General features: G+C 38.1%; 2 protein-coding genes across 2 annotated transcripts in view; one reads left to right on the top strand and one right to left on the bottom strand.

Annotated features, from left to right (window-relative positions):
* Naam (Nicotinamide amidase) overlaps nucleotides 1-5,602 on the bottom strand; it is a gene marked incomplete at its 5' end in the record, with an annotated part of 30,085 nt that extends 24,483 nt beyond the window's left edge. The window contains 2 exon segments of the mRNA XM_074103504.1: nucleotides 2,109-2,295; nucleotides 5,284-5,602. Coding sequence (XP_073959605.1) covers nucleotides 2,109-2,295; nucleotides 5,284-5,435 — 339 coding nt within the window.
* Nucleotides 5,603-6,496: 894 nt separating this feature from the next.
* Nucleotides 6,497-11,175, top strand: LOC141439260 (uncharacterized). Its single transcript, XM_074103505.1, has 5 exons — nucleotides 6,497-6,736; nucleotides 7,215-7,375; nucleotides 8,852-8,956; nucleotides 9,176-9,285; nucleotides 10,383-11,175. The coding sequence occupies exons 1-5, from the start codon at nucleotides 6,527-6,529 to the stop codon at nucleotides 10,526-10,528; spliced, it is 732 nt and encodes a 243-aa protein (XP_073959606.1). The 5' UTR covers nucleotides 6,497-6,526; the 3' UTR covers nucleotides 10,529-11,175.
* The last annotated feature ends 1,594 nt before the right edge of the window (nucleotides 11,176-12,769 follow it).

Raw genomic sequence — 12,769 nt, forward strand, 5'->3', positions numbered from 1 at the left:
CGATTCCGCTTCGATAGGTTTGGGGCCCCCTAAATCCAGTGGTTGTTATATCAATATTTTATCCCTATACCGGGATAAAAAGTAGCCTATGTGTTATTCCAGATATCCAGCAATCTACATACCAAATTTCATTCAAACCAGTCCAGCTGTTTTAACGTGAAAGTGTAACAAACATACACACACTCAAACTTACGCATTTAACAGGATAAGTAAGTACAATGTACAGTCAAGTTAATAAACTTTGATCAAAAATATCTGAACACGCTTCTACGCCGCTAACAATAGAGTCGTGTTCAGATATTATTGATCAAATTTTTGCTAACAAGTTGATGAACTCGACTGTAACATACATATAAATTCAACGACGTATCTACCAAGGTACTCTGTGAGCATTTTTTGAAAGTCGGGTGTAGTTTCAAGGAAAGAGAGGTGAAAAATTTGAAATATAATGTACACTTTTGACTATAGAAGTACAGGTAGACCTTTAATTTTTTCATCTCTTTTTAATCTAAATTGTATGTGTGAAGCCGGGCCGGTCGCTGATGTCAGTATCAGTTGTAGTAACCACGTGCATTGATAGCAATCAATCAATGCGCGATAGCTAATCCGCGATTAATTATTCGTAGATTGTTTGTAATCGCGTTTGAGTCGAGCCTCTGTTTAGTTTGTTTACGTTTTTAGAGTATAAACCGAGTAGGTAGGTTTCTTCGAAGACTTCGAATATAATATTAAACCAAAATAACGTCTTCATCGATGGACGACATCATCGCGAATGAAATTAAATGTAGGCTACGATAATGTAGGTTTCTATTTGTTCTTGGCCCTCTGGGTTGTGGCAGAATATCAGTGTTTTGCTCCTATGAGCAATGTTGACCACTGAGCCATGACCCTTTTGCACTACTGCAGCGCACACAAACAATTGAAAATTGTTTACATTTAAGTTGGACTGTTCTTTTTTTTCTTATTTATGTAATTTTGATTGTGTGTGTTTGCAGTAACAAATAAACGTTTTATCTATCTATCTATCTATTTATCTATTTTTTTTTTTTGGTTTTATTTACACATGGATCAGTTTAGTATTATTTATGTATCATTCCGTGAGTCAAATACGGTTCTGACAGAATATCAGCGCTGCAGGCGTCTGACGCCAAAATCGTGTATTTCCATTTTTGTATTTCTTTTTTGTTTTATTTGTGTTTGCTGTTTATTATGACTTAATGATGATGGTGTTTATTGTTTTTTTTGTTGTTTTGATTTTGTTGTATTTGTGTGTCTTTGTGAATGTGAATAAATGTCTTCTTTCTTTCTTTCTTTCTACCAGAGATTTGCGAGGAATGTGTTTGTCATAAACTTGAACCAATGGAAACGCTACGCTACACACACAGACCTATCTCCGTTCAGCGCAGCTCTAGTGGAAACAGCTCGGCGGAGAATAGGTAAATGAAGCGTTTCTATTGGTTAATGAGAAACAAATTCCTCGCAACGCATCTTATCTGTACCACTACCATGAATTTACAGTGACCGTACAGTCAAGGGCATAGATATCGACACGGCCAAAGTTGCAAAATATGTGTACACGGTCTTATGTTAAGTGCATAAAGTCGTGTATACATATTTTTGTAACTTGGCCGTGTCGATATCTTGCTCTGACTGTACTCGATAGCGACGGCGTAAATTATTTGTAGAGGCGCTGTACCATTCTCCATACAAATAATTTACGCCGTCGCTATCGAGTACGGTCATTGTAAACTCATGGTAGTTGTACTGGTGCAAACGAGGCCATACGCTACGCTTCGTTTACGTCAGTAGGTACGCCATAGTCTGCATGGCGTATTTTGCAGCGTCTATGGGTCTCCCTACAACGCCGATGAAAAAAATAATGCTTTATGTCCACGCAATAAGAGCGAAAAAGTCGTCTTCCCGTCGGTAAACGTCGCCCTTATTGGGTGTACATAAGAGTTTTTTGATCGGCTGAAGCCGATTTCGCGTCTGTAGGTTTGGTTGGGTTAGGTTAGGCCTAGCGAGAGGAAGAATCACTATTTCAGGAGTACCTACCTAAATCATATAAAGATTATAAACCTCTGGTCTAGCTAGAAGTTGGCACTCACGACTTTGATCCAGTGGTTCCAGCAGAAGGTGAACTCCTCCTTGTCGATGAAGCCGTCGCCATTCTTGTCGAAGACCTGGAAGATGTGCCTGGCGCGCTCCTCGGACAGCGGGTAGATGTGCCCCTTGTCGTTGCGGAACAGAGCCTTGCAGATCACGCGGAACTCGGAGAAGCTCAGCTTGCCGTCGCTGGGGACGAAACTTTGGTTAGGCTGTGTTTGCACTAGAGATATGGTGATATTATATACCAAACTTCCAAATTAATAATCATCATCATCATGTCAGCCGAAAGACGTCCACTGCTGGACATAACCCTTCCCTAAAGCTCTCCACTCAGATTGGTCTTTAGTTTCCGCATCATACGCGATCCCGCGATCTTAACCAGGTCGTCGCTCCATCTTGTTGGAGGCCTACCGACAGCTCGTCTCCAGGTCCGCGGACGTCATTCGAGAACCTTCTGACCCCATCGGCCATCAGTCCTGCGAGCAATGTGCCCCGCCCACCGCCACTTCAGTTTCGCATAATAATAATATTACCAGATATTATAATAGGCTTTTTGATTTAAATTAAAATTAAAACTTGTTTAACTCTACTTGTTAATGTTTTGGACCTTGGTTAAAAACAAGAATTATAAAAAAATATTTCTTTTGCAAAGAATTCAATTGAAGTATAAAAACATAACCCAAAAGGGAAATTACTAGTGATGGGCCGAAAGTGGTTTGAACCGAATACGAACTTCGGCCGAACATTCGGTAAAAATAAAAAATCGGCTGAATTTCGGCCGAACTTCGGTTCAACAACCTGCTTTTAGTGAATTTGAAATACGAGTAGATATATAAGAAAAGATTGTTAAATTTGATTTTTATACCCGGGAGACGAGCTGTCGGTAGGCCTCCAACAAGATGGAGCGACGACCTGGTATAATATCGCGGGATCGCGGTGGATGCGGAAAGCACAAGAGACAAGACCGATCTGAGTGGAGAGCCTTAGGGAAGGGTTATGTCCAGCAGTGGACTTCTTTCGGCTGACATGATGATGATTATTATTAATTTGGAAGTTAGTTTGATCATATATTAGATCATATACCCTTTAACGATTAAAGATATTTAATGTTTCTCAAAGTTTAGTTCAGTTTACTTTGTAAAAATTGTGAACCAAAAACTAGTTTTTTTTTAAATACCTAATTTATTGAATCGGGCGTTACTTTGCGGAGGTCCATATCAATTAACTAGAAGAATTTCTTTGCTCACCCGCGACCTTTAAGCTAACTAGCTTTTTTTGCTAAGGTCGCGGATGAGCAAAGAAATTCTTTTTACGATTTTTTTTAATTCAATTTACGAATTGTAAGCAAAGATTTATTAAAACAAAAGGTATATTTAATTTTTGTAGCATATTTTACTGATATGACAGACATGCTTTCTATTAATTTCAGTCAAAATAGTACAAGTAGGTTCTTATTTTCTGGTGCCGAATGTTCGGCATTTAAACCGAATTTCGGCTGAATACCGAAGTTCGGCTCAAGCTGCCGAAATTCGGTTAAACGAATTTATAACGAATTTCGGCCCATCCCTAGAAATTACTGAGACAACTACTAAGGTACCAATTACTGAGACAACTACTAAAGTGTCAAAACAACTACTAAAGTACCAATTAGCATTGCTAAATCTGATTCATCTACTATTCTACCTACAAGTTACGTCAATATATGACCATGAGCATGACAAGGTTTTTTCTATACAATAGATAAGTAATAGAAGTAGGTAATATAGGTACTTGCTAAAATATTGTAGTTTAGTTTTAGAATTACAATAGAAAACCTATTTTTTCCATTGAAATGTTTCATCTATTTGCTTTGATATACAACATCAATTGCATGAATTTTGTTCTATTATTTTGAAGTTATAATTTCAAAATAGAATGTAAAAATTGTATAGACAAATTTTACGAGCTTCCCTTTCCTCACCACTCTTCCCTATTCTGGGCATTTATATATCTTTATTTTATTAAAAACTACTTTCAAAGTCGAACATTTTCTTACACTGTGCTACTTTCATCTCTCACTTTCTCTCTTGCGTAAGAATAAAACACTGGCCAGTCCTCTAAATATTCAAATAAACCAACTTACTGCAGTTGCTCAGGATCAAAATGATTTGCCCTGAGAAATATGTCTGTCAAATTTTTAGTCTCCAACTCCATTAGTTTAGGCTGACCATTGTCAGTCCATAGAAATACTCCTTTAAAAGGTGTAGAACTGTAGAAGACACCATTTAATTATCCAACTTAGTAAAGTTGAAAACGCCTCAACATTGACATTTCAAAGTTCAGTATCTGAAAAATGGCTGGACTGATTTTCATGAAACAAAGCTAAAAACCACTATAAGGAAACTCTCATTTGCATAAAGTTTCAGAGCTATGATGTCACACACAGACAAACAGACAGATATTGGTGTCAAACTTAAACTTATAACTCCCCTTTTTTTGTGGCAGGGGTTAAAAATCTATTTGTCTTCCACTATCCACTTTTTTCTCACCTCACCCATCACTCCAATCCTATAGTTTCAGGATCCAAAATACCAGTGTGATTAAAAGAATAAAACGTAACCACATTATTGAAGTAATGCAAAAGGCACTGGCCCAAATTTACACATACCACCATTCTTCATGCACCTCATCTGATAAGTCTGGCAACTAATTGCAGATAAAAACAAAAAAAAAAAACTAAGGTTTCACAGCTATTAATGTGCATTGTGCATTGTATGTGCCCTTAAATTAACTTTAGCAAAACTTATTTATACAATTATGTATAAAGGATGATGAGCAGTAATTTATCATGCCAGTTCATATTAAAAAAGCCTAAATTATTTGTGACTAAGTATATTATAATGCAAAAAAATTATGAATAATTTTAAGTGAAATTTGGTCTCTGTCCTCAATACATTATTTATTTTGTGGCTATAAGTTAAAGTAAATCAATGGCAAGTTCCAACCGAAGTTGGTAAGCTCTTTTAGTCATAAGAACTGAAAAACAATTTAAACTTTTCAAACTTCTTCCTTTAATTTTTACATAAATTTTCAGTAATAAAAGTTAGTTTGGCGCAGTTTTTTTTACTTTGCTGAAAATCTTGAATTATCATTCATAAATGTGGAGTGACTAAGCTAGCAGGTCTAAACACGTACCCGTCCTTGTCAAAGGTATCATAGCAAGCGTCCATATCGAACAAACAATTGACGTCAAGTGGCGAGCCGTTGGCAACCTCCGACATCGTAGGTTGGATCGAAATAAGCTTTTCGCCGCTGGGGCACTGTGTTATATACCGGTCGAGCTTCATACTGCTTCAGTAACTAACCTAGACAACACGCACCAAAACAAACGCTGTAAAGCCTTGTAATGGTATGAGAACACTGATTTTATTGCTTTTAAACTGAGTATATTTATTACTGATGAGTTACCGCTTAAATGTTAGAGCTTTTATTTCAGGAATTCATGAAAATAAATATTTTGAATTATGAAATCGCGTAAGTTAAAAGAGATATGATTGTTGTGAATGTCATTGTCATTGTTAACGTCATTGTGACGGTGCACGTTTTGTTACAGTTGAAAATACATTCTAAGTTGTGTAATTTAAATTAAAATGCATCATTACTAATTTTTGTCTGAAAAATTGCATAATACATAACTACCATAAAGTTATGTTTGAAAAACCTTATTACCTGTTATTATACGGTTACTTACAAGGCTCTTGGAACTTGAGGTCAAAACGCTTAGCCATTCATTCACTCATTCGGAGATTGTAGCCTGTGGCGGTAGAAGCGTTTTCCATGTATAAATTTACAACAAGAGCGAAACACACACTAACTCCACATAGGTACTTCAAATTTTCAAAATAGATAGAAAAGCTCAGTTTGAAAAGATATTTCAATTAAAAATAAATACAAAATGTTTTGTAACTTTTTCCTTTTTACCTGACTCCCCGGAGGAGTCGTTAAGTTAAATTAAATTAACTTAACAGAGCTCTGGACTGTTTTTTTTTCTATTTACTTTTTACTTATAGTTTTTTGTTGTTTAGTTCTTTTCTGTTTTTATTTGTAGAATATTTTTTGTAAGCCTCAACTTCTTAACAATTGAAATACTTCTTAAACTTGTCATTCGATTCGAATTTCAATCACTCACTCACGTCATGTTCACGTTCATTTCATTCTTTTTTCTTTACCGCGAGTCGAGCGTCTGCAAAAATATTCTCATATTTCTCATATTCTAAATATATACTCAAATTACGTGTAATTGAAATTTGATAGTAACAGCATAGTGTTTTAAACAAAGTGCCGATAAGTTCTAGCACGTTCTACAGCCGTGGCGCAGTGTAACTCTAGCGTGTTATTTTTGTGTCGTCGGCTTCTGCTACCCATGTGGTGGTAAACCATGGTTATAGAGAAAGTGCATGGTCTTCAGGCCACTAGTATGAGTCTGAACGACCGTTTTACGATGTTAGGGTCGGCGCCGCCGCCCCGGCCCCGAATGCCGCGCCGACGGCCGTCAGTTGGCAGTTTATTTAACCAAAACATCAAGTTTAATCAAAATCAGGATTTGATAGAACAACTGGCACGCCGGTTGGAACAGCAAGCCAGGAGGGTAAGTGTATTTGATTTATCACATTATAAGTATTGTCCAAAGTAGGTACTTACAGACTGGACAGTGTGTTTTATAATCCTATTATCTGGTGAAATAGTGGAAATCATTCAAGCTCCTTCAAATCTATGAAAATCTATAGTTAATAATTTATAATCTTGAAGTAATTTAGAACAAATGAAAAAGGCTTTTCGATAGAATAAGCAAGTGAATACTAGTAAGGTAAAAAGGTTAGTAAATAAATCAAAATAACTCATAATCCCGCATCCAACAACTCTTCTGGATTATTTGCTTGAGTATCCTATACCAGGAAGTGAATGAAACTAGGAACAAAAGTTGACAAGTCATGGATAATTAATTACATGCTTATATGGCGCCTGGCTGGGTATTACATGGGTTAATTCACCAATTTTTATTTAGTAAGTATCAACATGGAGGATATCATCATCATATTTATATTGTTATCCCTTCAAAATTCCAGCAATCCCTCCGTCAACGACTGGGGGTGGGTCCAGGGGCTCTGCGTCGCTTTGGGAGCGAGAGCAGCCTGCCCGGCCGGCTCCGTTCCAATAGTATTGGCAGCCTCAACCAGCGCGGCATAAAGAGCCGTATCTCATGGAGGCAGTCCCATGGAAACCTCAGGTGGGCTTGGACAATGTGTGCGAACATGCGCATACTCCGGGGGAGGGGGCAGGGGAGAGCTGGGGGTTGGCCTTGAAATTTGTATGCTTTAAAATATGTATTATGCTTATGCATTAACTTAAAAACCTATCAATCTGCTAATGTGTGTGAATTGCTTCCCCTGGGCCAGAAGCTAGGTAACCATTGGCTGCAGATGATATTGTCTTATTGCCCTTAGAATGGAGCAGCGATTTCCTAAGTTACCCGAACCACTTGTTAGGAAAAATTTCATGGCATGTGTTCCTGCTTAATTAGATTCCTCATTATCTGCTTGTGACCGAACCTTGTTATCCGTGTTGCGAAATCATTGAAAACACTTGTGTTTGCTCACATATTTTTAACATGTACGGTTGAAAAATTAATCATGACCCAGGGTGGAACCTTTTATTAATCAATTTTACTATGATTTCTCTGACAAAAGTATGAGATTTATTTATTTATTATATAATTTCGTCGTTGCTACTGCAATACCGCGTAACTAGCTTTTTCCATAAGGTATAATTTTCACTGTTAGAAGAGTTCTAATCTAACATTGTATTGATCTGACAATGAGAATTGTACTTTATGGAAAATGCTAGTTACGCGGTATTGCAGTATCAACGACGATTTGTTTGACTGTACACTTACCCTGTTTTGTCCAACTAGACGGAGACGGCATAACATTTATCTACAAAATAAAATTTATCAATGAGTGGTTAAACAGACCCTAAACTGGTTTGCTATGTCGTTTTGAACTTGAAACAATAGACTGGTTTCTTTTTCTTTCTCATTTGAAGCTTCAAGAACAAAAAGAAAACCAGTGGACCCTGAGCTGAGTGACATTAACTTCTAGACTTAATTTCTAGACAAAATTATTCATGTGTAACAGCTATTCAAATATGGCTTGTACAGCGTATGCACCTATACAAACAGTCTTGTTTTTCTGCGTAAACATATTCACTATCAAACAATTCTGAACAATTACTGTAGCACCTCTTTCACAAGAAATGATGAGATAAATGAGTCTTATAGCGCCACATCGACATTGAAGGATGGCTGTCAGCTCCTTAAATCATGTCCTGTCCACAGCCAGCTTATATAGCTGTTCCACCTTGTTGAGTTTTTGCCGGAATCTCAACAGTTTTTTTTTCCGAAAAGATGGTACATTTTTTGACATTCTTAAGTGCTTGTTATACCTAGCTTAAATTGAATATATTTAGCGGCTGTTTCACCATCCATTCATTAATTTTAACTGGCGGATAAATTTAATGTGATGCCGTCTCGTCTATTCAAGCAAAACAAACAGAGACAACATCACATTTATCCGACAAATAAATTTAATCAATGGATGGTGAAACAGGGCATCATAATAGTTTGTAGAACAATACTGTTGGTTTCAGAGGATATGGTCCAAATACGCGACTTTCCACTGCTATAGTCTCTTCTTTTTTGTTTCAGCCGGGCTGCGTCATTCGGCAACCTGTCGCAAGGCACGTGGCGCGGCCGCACGCTGCGCGGCTTCCGGCGCCGCGGCGCCAACAGAGCTCTGCGCGGGCGACTCAGGTACTATTCAGATTAATTGTCAAACTCAAGTCACTCGTAGACATGGACTAGGTGACCCCAAGACCTAATATCAAAACTTGACAACCTTAACTATGGCTGTTTCAAAGTTGGTTCGGGCGCAGGAAAATGCTCCAGGCCACATGTTTTACGTATGGCTGATTTGTCATATCGTGCTGTCCATGACAAAGTGCTAATATTAATTACTACCTATCGTTTCAGGGGCGGCGTTAATTTCGGTCGCGTGAACCGCGCGTCCAATGCGGCGGCGCGGGGAAGATCCGCGGGCAAAACGGCGCGGGGGGCGGCGAGGGGACGAGGCCGGGGGCGAGGTGAGTCCAACCACTGTCACTGCTCCATTCCATCACTGATTGTATATTGAGTGTATATTTTATACTTATACACTATATATACACATGCCGAAAGTCAATCACATTCACAGGTAACGGTCACCACTCAATTGTCACTGTAGTCACACTCGCACTTAACAGTTACTGTTACAATCACACTCAACAGTCACTGTAGTCGCACTCTTCTTCTTCTCTTTTAAGATATGGCTTTTCTGTCCTAATTAATGGACAATTCGCCAGTGTCAAAGTCAAAGTCAAAATATCTTATTCAATTTAGGCCACAACAAGCACTTATGAATGTCAAAAAAATCTACCACCAGTTCGGAAAAACCTCTGCTGAGAAGAATCCGGCAAGAAACTCAACGAGGTATATATATATTTTTTTAAAACAGATTTACAATATTATTAAATGATATGTATACATCACAGATTTAACACAACTTTATTTATTGTCAAGGTAAACTCTCTTTGAGAGGACGTTGTACGGTGATTGTAGTTTTTTGCAACTTGATAGTAAAATTCCAGAAACCATGTGAGGACAACTTGCGCATTAAAAATGCCAGACACAAGAGCAATATAGAATTTTGTGATCACTGTTCACTGTTAAGGTTAATCGCCGCATAAAACACTATCAAAATTATACTTCAACTAGTCAGAAACAGAAATATCAAAATTAGATATTGTCTACATCCGCCATGTTCGAATGCTACAAATCGAATCCGTACTCGCACTCAAAAGTCACTATAGTCACATTCACACTCAACAGTCACTGTCACAGTCGCACTCAACAGTCACTGTAGTCGCACTCAAAAGTCACTGTAGTCACATTCACACTCAACAGTCACTGTCACAGTCGCACTCAACAGTCACTGTAGTCACACTCAAAAGTCACTCACAGTCTCAGTAGTCACAATCAACAGTTACTGTCTCAGTAAAACTCACACTAAACTGTCACTGTCACACTCACACTTAACAGTCACTGGCACACTCACACTCATACACACACAGTACCACTTACGCCCTCACAAACTTGCGTGTTTATAATATTAGTATGATTGAATGACCCAAAAAATTTCCAGGTGGTGTTGTCCGCAACCAGGCCCCAAAACCTGTGCCAACCAAGGAAGAGTTGGACCACCAGCTAGATCTATACATGGCCGGCACCAAGTCTGCGCTCGACGCAGAACTCGACACCTATATGAAAAACGCAATGGACACCGAGTGACAGTGCTGTGATGTGTGAAGTGAAGTGCTAGTGCCGAGACGGAGGAGGGATTGAGTGACCTTAGATTAAAGACAACAGTAGATTGTGCACCCTCTTGTTGACCAAAAACATTAATGACAGACATTGTACCGCCTGAACCACTCAAGCTACAGACTTGAAATTTGGCAAGCAATACTGCAGCAGGTTTACGTAAACTCTTTTGGACGTTTTTTCAAACACAAATAAGTTATTTTTCCAGCATTTTATATTTTGATTCAAAGTAGCTCTACCTCTGTAACTACTTATATATTATTAGGTATATTAGACATATCAAATTTTTTTTTATTCTACTGGATGGCAAACAAGCAAGCAAGCAAATTTCACGGGATAAAGAGTAAAGAGACTTACATACTACTTTAATACTAAGCATTGGCTGGCTGTAGGTTTGCTATTTGGCATTATATATTCCTTACATTACAGAAGTACTCTTAAGGGATTTTTTTTAAATTTATGCATTATAGGAAATAAATGGATTAATAATGTCATTAAAGTGGATCTATCTCCATAACTATAATTATTAGACTTCAAATTATGAGTATAACTTTAGCACACTGTCTGCGGTATATACTTCGTTTTTTTAGAAAAATGGTAAACAATCTTGACAAGCCTTTTTATTGAAAAAGTTTAATAAAAACGCTAACTATTACTTGTGATGCCAAAAGAATGTAAATGATGTGACTTTTCCAACAAAAAGACCAGTCAAGATCACTTACCTTCTTTCTAATGCTAAAAAAATGACTTATTCCTTTTTTTTTAACTGAAGATACTTCAAAAATTAAGTTGTGAATCTATGCTGTTGTCTTAAATCTATGAAACACGCCATCCTACTCACTCCCTGCTGACTACTTTATAAACGCATTGCTGAAAATAGGACTAATGAATGCATAAAACAGGGACTCTAAGGGCCTACGCTAGTCAACGCGGTTTGCACGGTGTAGATAGCATGAGCAGCGCTAACTGCGTGCGTCGCGTGCGACAGATTTTACTAGACGACAGACGACGACGACCGCAGGCGTGCACCCGCGGAGTGCACCCCCGCCAACTAGCGTACGCCCTTACACAGGCAGTGTTGGCGCCATCGTGTAAATTCACTTTGTAAATTATTGTTGCGCCTTGAAAATTGGTGCATTGAACTCCGATGACAGCACCGCTTCTAGCCCTTGGTCGAGATAGAGCAAGATTGTTTACACTGCTTCCGAACGTCTCAAAAGCGCGATTGTAATTTTATTTTGCTCGGGAAACTGGAGGCGCGCATTGCCATCTGGCTAATAGAGCGACCGCTTCTGCGCTACCCCTGGGCCGGCGCTGTCCGACGGCAATACAATAGACAAGTCTGGAACTGGATGGAGTTTATTAAGGGTCTGTTTCACCACATGTCGACTAACTTTATATCAGTTATGCCGTCTCTGTTTGCTGTCCGAATAAACAAAGACGGCATGACTTTTATCTGACAATTAAAGTTACTCGACAAGTGGTCCCTAAGTGTGACACATACACAACACTGATAGTTAAAGTTGGACACATAACACCGATAGTTAAAAAAACTTGTAATACGGCACAACAACTGAATTTTTCCAGCCAGTTCTTTTGTATGGCCAGAGATCGCTTACCATCAGGCGATCCGCCTGCTCGTTTGCCCCCTATACCATAAAAAAAAATAAAAAAAATGACTAATTCACGACCAGGGCCCAATGCAAATAAAGTACAAGCTAAAGTATTAGTGAATTTCAATACAAAATCGCTATAATATTAGCTTGTACTTTGTTATGCAATGGCCCAGGTTGTCGTTTAACCGCATCCATATGGTACACTATTGGTTAAAATATCTTTTGGAACTCCATCCATATAAGCAGAAAACTCTATGGTTAGAAATTTTTTTTAGCAAAAAAACATGATCATCTTGTGGAGGTACTATTAGGTGTAATATGCCTCTATGCACACTGCTACGTATTTCAAAGTGACTCAAGTCAAAGGACTCATTGATATGACTGTATACTGTTAAGTTTACTTTTAAGTAGAGTTTCTAAGGTTTTGTTGGTTTGTGATAACTGCATCGAGTAACATTGTATTCATTTTGTGATAAATTGCATAAAATTCAAAAGAGACATACGTAATTTTTGACAAGTGACAGCTATGTAGACCTAAGATGTAAGACATAGAAACTTGCGCTGACGTGGGCCTTGCATATCGCGTTTTTTAAAA

Source organism: Choristoneura fumiferana, chromosome 20 (genome assembly GCF_025370935.1).
Source record: "Choristoneura fumiferana chromosome 20, NRCan_CFum_1, whole genome shotgun sequence".
NCBI classification, from domain to species: Eukaryota; Metazoa; Arthropoda; class Insecta; order Lepidoptera; family Tortricidae; genus Choristoneura; species Choristoneura fumiferana.